Source organism: Cebidichthys violaceus, unplaced genomic scaffold (assembly GCF_023349555.1).
Source record: "Cebidichthys violaceus isolate CVI_PGR_0920_01 unplaced genomic scaffold, fCebVio1.0.p SCAF_27, whole genome shotgun sequence".
NCBI lineage: Eukaryota > Metazoa > Chordata > Actinopteri > Perciformes > Stichaeidae > Cebidichthys > Cebidichthys violaceus.
The window spans coordinates 5,875,548-5,892,274 of record NW_027176450.1 but is presented as its reverse complement, the minus strand read 5'-3'; the positions used below and the strand labels follow the sequence as shown (position 1 = coordinate 5,892,274).

At 45.2% G+C, this 16,727-nt stretch overlaps 2 protein-coding genes across 7 annotated transcripts in view; one reads left to right on the top strand and one right to left on the bottom strand.

Annotated features, from left to right (window-relative positions):
* Window positions 1–5,379, bottom strand: part of chchd3a (coiled-coil-helix-coiled-coil-helix domain containing 3a) — a 59,083-nt gene extending 53,704 nt beyond the window's left edge. For 4 of the 6 annotated variants that reach the window (XM_068721315.1, XM_068721317.1, XM_068721316.1 and 1 more), the window contains exons 1-2: window positions 5,140–5,379; window positions 3,450–4,395 (exon numbers count right to left, since the gene is read on the bottom strand). In XM_068721315.1, the coding sequence (XP_068577416.1) occupies window positions 3,450–4,395; window positions 5,140–5,220 (1,027 nt within the window). In that variant the 5' untranslated portion in view covers window positions 5,221–5,379. The remainder of the gene's footprint in view (window positions 1–3,449; window positions 4,396–5,139) is intronic. The other 2 variants (XM_068721320.1, XM_068721321.1) reach the window with 2 other exon arrangements.
* A 4,321-nt stretch (window positions 5,380–9,700) lies between these two features.
* Window positions 9,701–16,727, top strand: part of exoc4 (exocyst complex component 4) — a 104,249-nt gene continuing 97,222 nt past the window's right edge. Inside the window, exons 1-3 of the mRNA XM_068721291.1 lie at window positions 9,701–9,787; window positions 11,144–11,333; window positions 15,324–15,518. Coding sequence (XP_068577392.1) covers window positions 9,708–9,787; window positions 11,144–11,333; window positions 15,324–15,518 — 465 coding nt within the window. The 5' untranslated portion in view covers window positions 9,701–9,707. The remainder of the gene's footprint in view (window positions 9,788–11,143; window positions 11,334–15,323; window positions 15,519–16,727) is intronic.

The following is a 16,727-nucleotide window of genomic DNA, read 5'->3' as shown; positions in this document are numbered from 1 at the left end:
CCTTCCCCTCCCTCAGCAGCGGTATCACACCCACACTTTTAACAATTTGCTCTCAGAATACAGTTAACTTATTCCTTTCTCTGATATCCAACCTCTAAAAAGCCTCTTCTCTTCTGCTGCAAACAAAACATAAGAAGAACTCACAGCATGACAACAGTTTGTTGGGTACAGTATGGAGAATGAACAGGTAGCGGGAGGCTTTAGCATGACGGAGGCTTCAGAGGAGACACTCGTGCGAGCGGAGGCGGTGATTGACAGTCGACAACTTTTTTCTGCTGCACGGTGCATCCTCAAAGACAGAGACTGCTGTCACCTAACTGTCCAGAGGGTGGGAAAATAATATCCATCATGTCTGACAGCACTCAGAAGCTCCACTGATCCCACTGCAGAGCAGAGTCTAATTACCACTCTGTTAAGAACTACGACAGAGAGACAAACCTGTTGGGCTACGATCTCGAATCCGCCATATTGGGACAATAAATGTGAAAACATCAGATGATATGCTATGACTGTCTTCCATCTACAGAAATAATGCTGTGCATCAATGGACATTCCATCATAACAAGTATCAAGTATCATAACATTAGGTTAAAGTCAGAGGTAAGATCCTGCCATTATGAACTACGACTGGCATTTCTGTATCAACCGCCCTTTAAATGATCTCACGCTTTACATTGAAAATATAGTAGCCTTCAGCAATGCACTGTTAAAAGTAAAACTCTAAAAAGTCCTCCAAGTTCAGGCGAGCCCAAGCAACTCCTCATTTATCACCGCATCCTCTCCAGCCCCGCAGAGAGAGGCTTCAGATAGCTAGCAGGCCCGCAGGGTCAGCCGGAGAACAGGTTCTGATATGATAAACACCGTCTGGGGTCCTTGAGGGAAGCTGGTTCGGGTCAGAGACAATTCCAGATCGACAGAGCCAGTGTCAATCCTGAGTAGGACATGTAAATGTTAAAAAGATTAAAAACTCATCATCTTTTTAGACGTGTGTCGTTGTCATCCCCCCCTTTCCTTTACCACCAATCACTAACCCTGTGGAAGAACCCATAGAGGAGGAGAGGCTATTGGCAGTGGAGATAATAGACGAAGGCAAATTGCGTTTCTCATCAGAAGTTTCATTAACCTCAGGACCCGTGTGGAGGGCATAATCTGTAACATTACCACTTGCTCACGTTTCTAGCTCACCGCACACCTTTCACTACGTTCACACAGGAACGAGAAGGAAAAAAAGGAAAGTGTCAAGAGCAAGCTTCCAGCCCCGGCAGCTTCTGTCCCGTTAATTCAATCGCGTGTTATAAAAAGGACCAAACTGATCATTTCACATTTTCACAAGATAACAAGGAAAAGTCTGTTTCAAAAGCAGAGTGATATATTTCACAAGTTTCACACACACTCGCATTTATGAATGCACACAAAGTCACGCACACAAAGTCACGCACACTTCTCCCGTCGTTTTCCTCCCTCCCCGTTCTCTCTGCTTCACCTGGAGACATCTTTAAGCAGGCTATTAGTCCAGCGCAGCGTGTGGGCTCCAGCGTATGAATATTTATAACGCATTGGAGAAGGTGTAGGAGGTACAACCTTGACTGTGGTGTAATCAGCGCACACACATACTGACTCAGGCCTGTGATTTAGAGACAGCCGACCTGCTGAGAGCCTCACTCGATACCCAACTCTGGTGGACGCACATAATCAATGTGCGCCTCATTAAGGTCCTACCCTTTCACAATTGGGCTGAACTTTTTTAACGAGATTCACGTTCAACTGAATTTTAATTTTTCCTTCTTTAGAAAGAGTGCACTTGATGAATCGTCTAAGTTGAGTTCACCCCCCCCCCCCCCACAGTCTCCTTCATTATACTTGGGGAACTTGGTACATATTAAGGCGAGAGGCGCCCTTGCGAGGAGAGTATATACACAAAATACCTGAGTAAATGTTGTGTGATGAGGGCCAGCCATGAATAAAAATGATAACTGTAGGGACTGACTATGTAGCAACAATAAAAATAGAGCCAATACAAACACACACAATCCTTAACAATGTACTGTGTGCACACAACAAGATGGAAAGTATGTAAAGAACGTCCTTTCTCCGTTTTATTTGTCTGGAAAGATCTTCTGCTGTGAACAGAGCCAGCAGTCTCTCACAATAACTACACTCAACGACCTGCTCACAAATTTAAGTGAGACATTGTTGCATTTATCTGAAAACTAATTGGCGCGAACACTGGAGGAACAACTTTATTCAACACGGAAAGAAATAATAATAGAAAAACAGACCGACAAAGAAGATTATATTAATTGTCCAAATGGTGAAACGAATGTGCTCAAACAGAAAGGCAGCTCTCTCTCTCTCTCTCTCTCTCTCTCTCTCTCTTTCTCATGTCACCGTGGCGTGGCATAAGTTGGCCTTTTTTTTTTTTTTTAATTACCTTGCTGATTGAGCCCAGTCAAGGATGGGGAGGCCTGCCCACACCCCGGACACCACCTTCTGAAGAAGCAGTGCCCACGCCCCGTTATGTACAGTGCAATGAGCGGGTAACATTCACATGTCCTCTGCCGGATGTGTCAAGAGATAGCGGACGTGCTCCCACATTACGGAGACAACGAGACTAAAAACTTCACTTTGAGAGAGAAATTGAAGGTGGAGCAAGTGCGTCTGTGTGTTCGAGTCTTTACGAACACATTTTAAACTCCAGACAGGACAAACATAGACACTACTGAAGAGTTTAAACACACTATGTTGACCGCAGGAAGGAGAAGGGTCACCGCGATAGCTCGAGCTCCACTGTGACGAGGCAGAACGGCGAGCCGCTAATTACAGCATTAAGGTATTAACATTAATACAAGAAATAATTAATAATTTCATTAACAGTTAGGGAATGGCAATGAATCATAATATAACCAAGGCTATTGTGAGGCCCATTTTGAAAATGAAGAGTAATTACAATCTGCGAGAAAAGTTGGACACAAGAAGCTTAGGGTGGCTTAAAGTAAACACCCACACAATAAACATTAGAATTCAATGTAGCTGGACTTCAAACAAATCCTCAGACAGCTCATTCCCTCATAACCTTTGCCTTTTAATTAACATTCTACTGAAGGAGCGCCAATTACATTTCAGGATAAAATGAGCCACCAAGATCAATTAATTGCTGCAGTTTTTGAGCATTAACTCCAGTCTCTTGTCAGAAGAAACAAGGCGCACATTTGTCCAGCAGCTACCATAGGTCTAAAATCACAACTGTACAAATCCAGGAAAAACCAATGGAAGCTAGAGGAGATTCTGAATATTTCAAAAAGCACTAAGTAAATCCTCACACAACTAAATAATCCATTCTATATATAAATAGGTAATCTTCTGATCCTTAACATTGAGTAAAGTACCTTATAACTACCTTGTAAATGTACCACAAATACTGATTTTCAGCATTTCAGAATAAAACTCACCGGCTGCTGCAACAGGTGGTGGTGGTGGTGGTGGGACCGAAATTGACTCAGGCGCTACCATTGGCTCAGGGACAGGAGCAAGGATTACTGGGTCCACTGGGGGCTGAGGAGGAGGTGCAACTGGTTCACAGGGTACGGTATACTCGGGCAGGGGAGGTGCGGCAAATGGCTCACCAGGCTGCGGGGACAAAGTGTCCCCTGAAGGATGAAGCAGGATGGAGACAGGCTCAAAAACAGGAGGGGAAGAGAGGGGTTCCGATTCGGGAAGAGTGAGAGCAATGAGGGGTTCCATCTTGACAGGAAGAGGAGGTGGTATGGGTTCAGCTACAAACGAAGGAGCAATGGGTTCAATCACATGTGAAGGAGCAATGGGTTCAATTACTGGAGGAGGAGAAGCAACACATTGATTTATGGGAAGAGGAGAGGGTTCGATTGCAAGGGGAGGAGGAGCAAGGGGAGGAGGAGCAAGCGGAGCGATCGCTTCCACCACAGCTGGGGCAGGGCAGGGAGCAAGAACCGGGTGAGCAATGGGAGCAGGAGGAGGGACAGATGCTGGCAAAATGACTGGCTCAACAGCAGCAGGAGCAAGAGGAGGAGGTGCCGCCACAGGCTCATAAGCAGGAGCAGCGACAGCATTAGCAGCAGCCGCGGGTGACGAGGATGGAAGCACCATGTCAGTGATGGTGGGTGCTGCTACCTGTTCCTTAGGAGGAGGTGGTGGAGGTGCAGCCACAGTCTCTGTGGCAAATGGAGCTGGTGGAGGAGGAGCTGGAGGTGCAACGGTTTCAACAAGAGGAGGGGGAGGAGGCAAGGAGGTGATGGGATCAAAGAGGGGAGGAATTGGCCGCAGGAGAGGAGAAGGAGTGAGGGTGGGTGGAGCGGGAGCATGTTGGAGTTTAGGAGGAGCATCAGGTTCCCTCATGCGGTTGATGACATTCTCAGAAAGCTGCAGAAGAAAGTGGGAGAAAAGTTTCAGAGGAGGAATGAGTTTAACATAACGTGGATAAACTATACATTAGAAGACAAAGCTTTGCAATGAAATCAGTTTACGCAAACATCACAGCATTGACATAAACAGGATTACGCCTCATTGAAAGATAACATTAGCAGCACTTGGCCTACTGACTAATAATAGACAGAGTCATGCCAACTAAAGTCTGATCTGATCACCAAAGCCTCTCATTCTATATTTAACATCAGCTGACAGCGGCACAGACCAACTACTGACAACTCCGACAGTCACTCCGTAGACATGCATGCACCTTTAAACCAGAACCCCCAAATAACAACATTACTGTTAATCAAGTATGCAACAGCCTGTCCGGTTTAAGTCGGTTGCACTCATACATTGAGTGACAGACAGCAGAGCACGAGGCCAGTGACGTCAATGTCAACATTCCCAGAAGGACATTGGAAAGTTAACTGCACGAGCCACTGCTGCAGCTATTTACTTTGCATGGTGAAATTGCATGTTCCTTTACATTAACCTAGCTTAATGGCAAGTCAGGCTGCCAGGAGTTTGCTGGCAATAACTTAGCATAGCTGCTTTAAGACGAGCCATTTAGCCCTCTTGTTGGGTTAGCATTTACGATACAGCCAAGTACATTGTTGTATTAGCTTATAACGGTTTAAAGCAGCCACGACGCACCTGTCTACTCAACACTAAGCATGTTTACATACTGTCACTCACCCGTATGCCCTTCACCACTGATATGTTCTCGTTCTCATCCGACTCAAACGACACGCGGCGGGTACTGCTGTTCGCTCCCATTATCAGACCGCAGGTTGTCAGAGTGTCACTTATCTACATGTAATATGGAAGACTGACATCCACTGTCGGGTTTTCGTGAAGTATAATTGCGCGAGAGCCAGGTATAGCTGGCTAGGGCCCACAACACACACGCCACCGCTTCGGCAGGAACGCACTTCCGTAGCATGGCGCGCTTGAAGAACATGCGAGTTGATTGGACAGAAGCATGACCCGCGTCCTTCCATCAGCGGCTCTCATTGGTCAGTGATCGTGGGCGGTAGGGTGGGAGTGGTGGAGCCGCTCTGGGAGTGTAGCAGCACTACTGACAGCATCAGTGCGTTCACTGTTTGATGTGTGGCTTTTGAATAGCATTATACAGAAATATAGTGCTATTATTGGAAAAATATATAGATTATTCCCGTAGATATACTGGCAAGTTGTGACATTAACTGTGTTAGTTCTATTTCCCCAAAGTAGGTTATAATCTATATTGTGATAAGACATCAAACATACTTTGAATGAACACAGGACAAGTCAGAGTATAGCCTTGCACCATAACAACAATTAAGCTGACAAAAAAAAAATAGAGGGCAGGTAAATTTAATTTACAAAGGGCAAAATAAATTGGCAAATCTGTCGGGAAAAGCAAAGACAGCCCCTGAAATGGTGAAAGATCTGCAATGAGAATAGAAGAGTGACTAGAGAGGGAGGTATGGAACCATTAAATGACCAGATTCAGTGGCCATATTCTGATATGTTCCAACATCCTGAGAATGGGTTAGCAGGCGGGTCGTTTTTGTGTTTTGAAGCTCTTATTTCTTCTTCACATATACATTTAGTGGTCATTGTTCCTGGCATCACTTGACTCTTCAAAATCCTCACAATCCATGCGAGCCACTTACACTGAAGTTCATCTACAATTTCCATATCCTGCTGTCTCTCTCTGCCATGAATTGGTGATTTCTCTGCAGAGTGTGTCTCTGCTCATCATTGTTGTCTTTCCTCACTTTGTTGGAAACACATCAACACATGCTGCTGTTTATCCCAGTGTGTGTAATTATTATTTGTATAGCAGAGCATTTAATCCTGGCAATTAATGTGTGAACAAAAAATGCTGTTGAATTAATTTTCCACAATGAGTGTCGGAGTATTGCTATTCATTTTTTTAAATCTGCCCTCTGCTCCCAGTGGAGGGAATAGGGGAATACAAAAATAAATCCTATAGTCAGCACCACTGATGTGGACAGTTCATGGACCCAAAAGCAGACCCATGAAGCAGAACTAATGTAATAAAAGACGACTTTACTTGTTAGTGAGGAGGCTTACAGTCAGTAGCAGGCAGCCAGTCAAAACCGAGACACAAATCCAAAGGGGCAAGGCAAGCAGGGAAATAATCGACGGCAGACGAGAGATGAAACATGGTAGGGGTAAGCGTGCAGGAACAAAGCATAGAACACTGGTGAGCATTTAACTATTTGGAACAATGTAGAAGCAGCACCAAGCAAGTGAAAAAGTCAGGTGATCAGAATGAGAGATGGACAAGAGAGGCTTGAAGTGACCTGTTTTAGATTGACTTTTGAACATTCAGCCCTCTGCTGATTCTTGGAGGCCTCAGTTCCACAAAGAGCAGATGTGAACTCTGTCTTGTGCAGAAGCCATTGTACTTACCAGCCCTTCCTTTAAATAGGACAGTGCACTACATACTTTGTTAGTAAATTCTGTCTGAAATTCTTGTTTGCAATTGTTTTTATTCTGCTAATTAATATTATTGTATCAATTCATTTTAATCATAAATTCTTGTTTTTTATGTATATTTTTGATCTTGTGTTTTCTTTGCCTTATGACACATAATTTCCATTTCAAAAACACAGCCTTGCATGACATAAAATTGAAACAGGAGATTTGACACGCTTCGAGGAGAGAGGACATTATGAGGAATGACAGTTCATAAGAATAATCCTCCAAACTTAATATATCATACAGACAATAATCTAATACAGTTTTTTATTATGCTCTTTTCTGCTGATTTTTCATGTTTTAGATTTTTTCTGTATTGTGTTGCATTGCTGTGCAAGCATAAAAGAATGAAAACCCTTTTAAGAATTCATTGCAGTTGTGTATGCTGTAATGTTATTGAATAATTCCATATATGCAGAGGACTCACATACAAATATTTTGCACAATGAAGACCTTTTATAGGAAATACATGTTTTAATATACAACTATTTAACAATAGTAACACATAAACATCAAAATAGCACATTGGATAAGAAAGCTAAGGATATAGAAAGGACTTTAGCGTGAATGAGAGACTCTCAATCACAGTGAATGTGATGGTTTGTCCTGAAAAGAATTGATTTCACAACAGATGACATGAAGCGGTGACTCCAACACCGACAACAAAGACGGTGAAAGCTTGGACGGTGGTAGTTTGGTCTTGCCCTGGAGTTACGAGTCAAAGTCAATTAGGACAGACTATGCATGTTCAGTGACATTGTTCTCATGTTAACAAAACCTGATGATGTGAATATAATCATAAAAATCATTACCATCTTACCATGCATGTCCTGAATGGAAACGAATAGTCTGTTAGTTCCTGAAAAGTTGATAGAGGGGATATTTACTTGCTTTATCCTCTTAACTTTGATGTATTATTACTACTTTTGGCAATAGCTCTTACTTTGCCTTGATCTAATGGTGCTTGAGTTGAATCCACATTAGACATCCATAAAATCTTATCTAATTTAATTTATCTGTCATCTCTGCAAAATTGAGCGCTCCTCTCAATGAAGATATCAATAGAATCAAGCATGTCTGGTAAAGAAATTAGATGAAACCTAAAATGTAAAATTAGTTTGGTGCTGTATCCTTAAGGTGGTGCATTAAGTTGGAGATATGAGGCACATGTTTTGTTTGATCCAATCCAAGATTAGATAAATCCAGAGGGCACGTAGCAGATGCACTGTTTTGCTGTTTCCCTTAACCACATTTCCATGGAAACAAGTAAAGACGTATCTACTTAATCACCAGTGGACAACATGTTGTTATATGTTTCCACAGGGTATTTTTGGAAAGGTGAAAATACTGTATGCACACAAACTTCATATCTTTCTGTCGTATTTCTCTCACAATAACTATCAAAGCTATTAACATACATTAAAAGTGACTCATCACTAAAAACCATTCGACTACATAAAAAGTAAATTCAAAAAACCAAGGACGTGAATAATTAAACGACCACACAAATCATATTTGAGGGAAATAACCTGCTTTCGCTTGTAGAGCTCCTCTACCTTAATCATCAGCTGCAGTTTCCTAATGAGCTGCATTATGTCACATTATGTGTTTCAACTTTTAGGTTGAATATATTTACTTTTTGCACTATAGTATTCAAAGTGCTGGAAACGTTGCCTTCTATATATTCTTTACTGAACCTCAGATGAAGGTAACAAAGCAATTGAGATGCATCATTTGCATTTAGATCTATTGTAACAGATCATAAAGGCATGTCCTATAAAGACCTTATTGCCCTTGTGTTTAATCCACATACAGATCAGTCAGTCAAAGCAATCACTTACTGTCCAAACACACGTCAAGCTGAAAGAAATGACCTTGGTGCTGCGTTATTGGAGAAAAGAAGCCCTGTAGATTAGTTGGACTGATGGCACACAGGCTGCAGGAAAAGGTGATAAGAACTTCAAAATTAAACTTGGAGGTGGGAAGCTGGGCCCCTTCGGAAGAAAAACTGTGGCTCCCGCGTGACACAGCGATTGTTTCTTTCTTTTTTTTTAACAAGAGACACAAAGATCACCCACAATGTTATCTCGTCAGTCCACCAGTGCATCAATCAGGATCCAGGCTGCTGGGAATCGACCCCCTTTGGTCCGGAATCAATGCCCTCTCCCATTCTTATTGGTGCAGCAGAGATTGCCAGAGATACAGCGCAGGAGAGCCCTGCCAAATCCAGCACTATATGTTCTAAATGGGGGAGGCTATTAACTCACTGACACACACTGTCTCCCTCCTTTTTTTCTCTGCTCAACCTTTCCTTTATCAGTTTCAAGAGGACTGGATTGAAAATGTTACAATTAAAGTTTTTCCTTGTGATATTTGTGTTGAAAACTATTTTTTTTTGAATAAGTCAAGATTATTCCTCATTAACCCACCACACAAGAACCGGAATCAGTATCTGACTATACCATTGTGCACAACACACTGGACTTGTGACATGAAACAGATTCCTGTTGATGGACATCAATATAAATACAAAATAATATGAAAGTAAAATGTGATTATTTGAATGGCTGATTTATCTACAAATATATTTTATGATTAAAACAAGTTAAATTGTTGAGTAGAGCAGATACGCTTCAAATGTGTGACTGTGGCCAAAGCAGAATTTAGAAAAGTGCACCACAACTACTTTCCGTGTTAAAACTACAACTCCCAGAGTTCCTCCGCGTCACCTCGCGCTTCTGTCTTCCTGTTTGGGTGCCGCAGCTGGAAAAATGGCAGCTGAGACTGGGAGATACAGGAGTGCAGTTAGCAAAAACAAAGACCCCTCTGGTCTTCTTATCTCTGTCATAAGGTAAGGTTTGTCACCGACATTATATAAACTATACAACGTTCATAAGAAGTCAGACAGCTTTTGAACTATGCTCGTATTTACTCTCTAACGGGATGACAGCTAGCTTTTATGCTAAAGCTACGATAGCGACATCCTTCCTGTATTGTTGGTTGTATGTGAGAAATAAGAGCTCACACCTTTGCTATCTTCATTTACATTGTTAATTTAAGGAGTAAATGTAAGTTAATATTAATAGCAGTTTTTTTATTCATTCCTGGAGCAGAAGAAAAGGTTAAATATCGGCCACCGTACGTCGCTCCTGCAAATTTGAAACTCAAATATTATTCGTGTCACAAAAGGCGATATTTTAAAACATAATCTTAACAACTGGACGAAAAATGTTCTGCCCGACATAGTATTACATGAGAGGTACTGTGACCTCACTGTGACCTGCAACTAACGGGTCTGACAGCTGGAATCAACCTGACTTCCTCTTGTTTGGAGGAAAGTGAACATGAAAATGATGGAAAAGAGTTAAAGGTTCCCAAAATGGAGGCCAGGAATATCAACGGGCCTTATAAGTGTTCCAATGGATCCTCATATGAAAAGATGCTTTATTTGACAACACCACTGTCAGTTGACATGAGTTGTATTTCATTTTTAGTGATAATGGAGGACCTATTTACCTTCACGTCACCATTTGTGTGTGTGGTTGTCTGACTGCACTCTTCGTGGGTTGCGATAGCCTATTTATCCAACATTTATCTTTGGCTGTCATGATATGAAGCTTTGCATTTATTGCACATGATACAGTTTTCTGAAGTTACTTTAGCTTGTGGCGAGGTTATGGTTTGGACTCTTTTTATTAGGTTTTCAGTTGTGATTGGGCTGGAAACTGGCAATCTGATCTGGCAACACTGACCGCTACTGTTGCTGCTGTTGGACTCATTTGTTACAGCATGAATGTACCCAGGATGTGACATTGTTTCCTCACCTGCCACTGTGGCAGGTCACTGAACATCTCTACCGGCCACTCGTTTTGTTGTTGTTGTCTACAAGCCAGTAGAAATATGGACTAAATCATGAATCCTTTATCCTTGACTGTTTTGAACTTTTAAATAGCTTTTTAAAAATGACATCTCTTCATATAAGGGGAACCTTTCTGCCATAGTGGCAGGTGACCTGACATTTCAGCTGCAAATTCCATTCCCTGAATGTAGCCGTTCATGTTGCCATGCTGTCTGATACTGTAGGGTATGTTGGCGTACAAAGTCTGTTCTCTCCCTCTACCTCATGCTGCTTTGAAGTGCTTTATGTAAGCTCCTACTACCAACTACCTGATGAATCTACCTTTCGGTTCTCTCTTCTCCAATGCAGGACTTTGTCCAGCAGTGACGATGTGCAGGACAGGGAGACGGAGAAGGGTCGTCTGGAGGAAGCCTTTGAGACGTGCGACAGGGATTTAGATGAGCTGATTGTTCAGCATTATGCCGAACTCACCACCGCCATCAGGACTTACCAGAGCATCACCGAGCGCATCACCAGCTCCCGCAACAAGATCAAACAGGTAAAATGAGACTTACTTACAAAAATTAACACTGGAGGGTTCATGTGTACTTTGTTTTCCGATGGATTGTGTAATTAAAAACAAAACAAGACAATTTTTATATATTATGAAAGTTTTTCGGCTGAAGACTAAAAGACTGACTTAGAAGGAAGCGGCCTACTTAGAAATCCTTAGCCTCTGGACATAATTTTCTCGATCACACTTTGAAAAAAAAAAAAAAAAACATTGAAAATGTGAAGGTCAAACTTTAATGTCCCCTACATCAGTGAGCCAACACAGATTCGGCAAAAAAGACGTCCAGTGTTCTTTTGCTTTTTCTGAGGAGGACAAAACTGAATTTTAACGGTGTGCTGCCACAATTCTGTCCTAAAATGATGACTTATACATTTTACTTGTTGCCATTGCATAGGCCTGCAGACAGGAGACAATTTGACGTGTGTTTGTGTCTGCTTTTGAACGCTGCATGCTCCCCGTCACAGAAGGAGAGGACAATCTAGATGGCTGCTGCTCTGTAGCTCTGCCCAGCCTCCAATCAGCTAAGCTAATCAGCCAGAAGTGGAAACACCTGTGTAGGTGTGCAAGGCCAAAAATAACTCCTCCAAAAAAAAAAAAAAGGTTTTAAAACACGCCAGCAAATCAACTGTTTCAAGGGAGATCGTCACTTTCATCTGCATTTCAGACATTCCCTCGACACTGATTACATATGAATTATGTACTTTCTTTTTTTCTCTTCTTTCTGTTGTGTATTGGTGCTGCTGCACATACAATGTCTCATCTCATCTTCGACCGCTTATCCGGGATCGGGTCGCGGGGGCAACAGCTCCAGCAGGGGACCCCAAACTTCCCTTTCCTGGGCCACATCAGCCAGCTCTGACTGGGGGATCCCGAGGCGCTCCCAGGCCAGTTTGGAGATATAGTCCCTCCACCTGGTCCTGGGCCCCCCTCGGGGTCTCCTCCCAGCTGGTCATGCCTGGAACACCTCCCTAGGGAGGTGCCCAAGTGGCATTCTCACCAGATGCCCGAACCACCTCAACTGGCTCCTTTCCACGCAAAGGAGCAGCGGCTCTACTCCGAGTCCCTCACGAATGACCGAACTTCTCACCCTATCTCTAAGGGAGATGCCAGCCACCCTCCTGAGGAAACCCATTTCGGCCACTTGTACCCGCGATCTAATTCTTTCGGTCATGACCCAGTCCACATGACCATAGGTGAGGGTAGGAACGAAGATTGCCCGGTAGATCGAGAGCTTTGCCTTGCGGCTCAGCTCTCTTTTCGTCACAACAGTGCGGTAGAGCGACTGCAATACCGCCCCAGCTGCTCCGATTCTCCGGCCAATCTCACGTTCCATTGTTCCCTCACTCGCGAACAAGACCCAGAGGTACTTGAACTCCTTCACTTGGGGTAAGGACTCATTCCCTACCCGGAGTGGGCAATTCACCGGTTTCCTGCTGAGAACCATGGCCTCAGATTTAGAAGTGCTGATCCTGATCCCAACCGCTTCACACTCAGCTGTGAACCGATCCAGTGAGTGCTGGAGGTCACAGCCCGATGAAGACATCAGGACCACATCATCTGCAAACAGCAGCGATGCAATCCTCAGCCCACCAAACTGTAAACACTCCTCCCCACGACTACGCCTAAATATCCTGTCCATGAATACCACAAACAGGATTGGTGACAAAGTGTAGCCCTGGCGGAGGCCAACCCTCACTGGAAACGAGTCCGACTTACTGCCGAGAACCCGGACACAGCTCTCGCTTTGGGCGTACAGGGATTGGATGGCCCCCGAAGTGGCCCCCTCACCCCATACTCCCGCAGCACCTCCCACAGTATCTCCCGGGGGACCCGGTCATACGCCTTCTCCAGGTCCACAAAACACATGTAGACCAGATGGGCGTATTCCCAAGCCCCCTCCAGGATCCTTGCGAGAGTGAAGAGCTGGTCCGTTGTTCCACGGCCAGGACGGAATACGCGTTGTTCCTCTTTAATCCGAGGTTTGACTATCGGCCGAACCCTCCTTTCCAGCACCTTGGAGTAGACTTTATCAGGGAGGCTGAGTAGTGTGATACCGCGGTAATTGGCACACACCCTCTGGTCCCCCTTTTTGAACAGGGGAACCACCAACCTGGTCTGCCACTCCCTAGGCGCCGTCCCAGACCTCCACACAATGTTGAAGAGACGTGTCATCCAAGACAGCCCCTCCACACCCAGTGCCTTCAGCATTTCTGGACGGATCTCATCAATCCCTGGGGCTTTGCCACTGTGGAGTTGTTTGACTACCTCAGTGACTTCCACCAGGGAAGTTGATGATGCTTCCCTATCATCCTCCAGCTCTGCCTCTACAATAGAGGGCGTATTAGTCGGATTTAGGAGTTCCTCAAAGTGCTCCTTCCACCGCCCGATTACCCCCTCAGTTGAAGTCAGCAGAGTCCCATCCTTACTGTATACAGCTTGGATGTTTCCCCGTTTTCCCCTCCTGAAGTTCCGGATGGTTTTCCAGAAACACCTTGGTGCCGACCGAAAGTCCTTCTCCATGGCTACTCCAAACTCCTCCCACACCCGCTGCTTTGCCTCCTTCACGGCAGCGGCTGTAGCCCTTCGGGTCTGTCGGTACCTTGCAACTGCCTCAGGAGTCCTCCGGGATAACATCCTGGAAGGCCTCTTTCTTCAGTCGGACGGCTTCCCTGACAACCGGTGTCCACCACGGTGTTCGAGGGTTACCGCCCCTTGAGGCACCTAAGACCTTGAGACCACAGCTCACCGCCGTAGCTTTGGCAATAGAAGCTTTGAACATCGTCCATTCCTGTTCGATGCCCCAACCTCCACAGGGATGCTAGAAAAGCTCCGCCGGAGGTGTGAGTTGAAGATCTCCCGGACAGGGGCCTCCTCCAGACGTTCCCAGTTTGCCCGCACTACCTGTTTGGGCTTACCAGGTCTGTCCAGAGTTTTCCCCCACCCTCTGACCCAACTCACAACCAGATGGTGATCAGTTGACAGCTCCGCCCCTCTCTTCACCCGAGTGTCCAAAACATACGACCTCAGATCCGATGATACGATAACAAAATCGATCATCGACCTTCGGCCTAGGGTGCTCTGGTACCACGTACACTTATGAACATCCTTATGCTCGAACATGGTGTTCGTTATGGACAATCCATGACTAGCACAGAAGTCCAACAACAAACGACCGCTCGGATTTAGATCAGGGAGGCCGTTCCTCCCAATCACGCCTCTCCAGGTATCCCCATCGTTGCCCATGTGCGCGTTGAAATCCCCCAGCAGAACTATGGAGTCCCTCACTGGAGCTCCATACAGGACTCCAGTCAGGGTCTCTAAGATGGCCAAATACTCTGAACTGTTGTTCGGTGCATATGCACAGACAACAGTCAGAGTTTTCCCCCCCATAACCCGCAGGCGTAGGGAGGCGACCCTCTCGTCCACCGGGGTAAACTCTGACACAGCGGCACTCAGCCGGGGATTTGTGAGTATCACCACACCTGCCTGGCTCCTCACACCCAGGTCTGGTCCGTCGAGGTCCCTGGCCTTCACTGCTTGGGGCAGCGCACCCGACCCCAGCGGTTCCTCCCGCAGGTGGTGAGCCCACAGGATGGAGAGGAGGGGGGTGCCACATTGCTGCTTTGGGCTGTGCCTGACCGTGCTCCGTGGCAAACCCGGCCACCAGGCGCTTGCTGTCGGGCCCTCCGACTGGGCCTGGCTCCAGATGTGGGCCCCGGGCTTCCTCCGGGCAGGGTCTCCTCGACTCTTCTTTGTTTTTTCATTGGGGTTTTTGAACCATTCTTAGTCTGGCCCTTTGCCTGAGACCAATTTGCCATGGGAGACTTTACCAGGAGCTCTAGGCTCCAGACAACATAGCCCTCAGGGTCATGGGGGCACTCAAACCTCTCCACCACGTTAAGGTGATGGCTCCCCCGTGATATAGTATTGTGTCCTACTTTCATTTCTTTGATTTTCACTCCCTCTTTCCTGCAGGTGAAGGAGAACCTCCTGTCTTGTAAGATGCTGCTCCACTGCAAACGGGACGAGCTGAGGAAGCTGTGGATAGAGGGCATCGAGCATAAGCACGTCCTCCAGCTGCTGGATGAGATCGAGAGCATCAAGCAGGTTCCTCAACGGCTGGTGGCCTATATGGCCAGCAAGCACTACCTTCATGCCACAGATATGCTGGTGAGTAGACTCATGGCCGGAGACGTGGTCGTAGTGAAGACGTTCAGTTGCATAGAGAGACAGAAGGACAGAAAAAAGAAATAGCTTGATAGATTTGCTCACCAAATATGTTTGGTTTGGTTTGGTAGTAAGCAATAAGAAAGGAACACATTGTTGTCTTGTTGTTGAAGTCCAAGTGGGAAAACTTATCGACATTCTTTATGTAAATGCTTTCGGGGCAAAACTGAGGCTTCTTCTGAGACCCGCGGTGTGCGCAGTACACATACATAAACACCGCAGTCTATGAAGTGTTAATGCTAAGATTGATTTCCTGGCACCTCTCATCTCTCTAAAGAATCCTTTTCTAGCTTTAACGGTCCGCTGGGTGCAGCTCTTTTACTTCAATAGAACATCATCTAAGTGCAGTGGAGGCGCTGCAGGTGTGTATGTTTGCGTGTGCTCTCGTTCTTTTGATGTGTGTTTTGCTGAATGCTTGGCAGGGGAACCAAAAAGGCTGGTACCGAGGACCAAACGACCGGGCTCTGTGATCCCTCTGCTCCTTTCCTTTTTACTTCCTCTTCCTCTCTCCCTTCTCTGTCACACCCACACATCTTCCTTTTTAGACTTTGGTAATAATTAGTTTGCTGAAATGGGGTTATCTGAAGAGAGGGGAAACAAAATAAAAAGAGGGATGATGATATGCCCAAAAGACCATGAAGAATCCTCTGTGTGGGGGGGAAGAAGTGGAACCTCGTTCAACCTGTGCTCAGTCAGTACAGCGCGTTTGAAAGGTTGTGCAAAGTTCACAGTCAGTTGGACGCTCCGCCTCTGTCTTCCACACTTCAAATTTGCTTTACTTGATCAGGATAGTGCGCTTCTGTTGGTATGTAAAAATACTTTAAAGAACATTTGAATGCGCCTCTACATATCAGAATGCTGTTGGATGCATTTGTTCTACGGTGTGGTATCATATTTATGCAGTTCATGAATAAATGATTTATGGAAAGTTCACTTTAAATAAACCACACTTAAAGCCTGGACAGGCAACATTGAAGAAAACCAGCAAGAGTCCGCTAGATGTTAAAAATGAGCGCAGTGTCGCCAACTCTTTTCCAGTGACTCGGGTAACACGCACAGTGCACAGGCAGAGTGCACACAGGTAGGCAGATAGGTAGGATCGGCACATAGCTCATTACAGTCCAGTGACAGCCACAGACACCAGATTAAAAA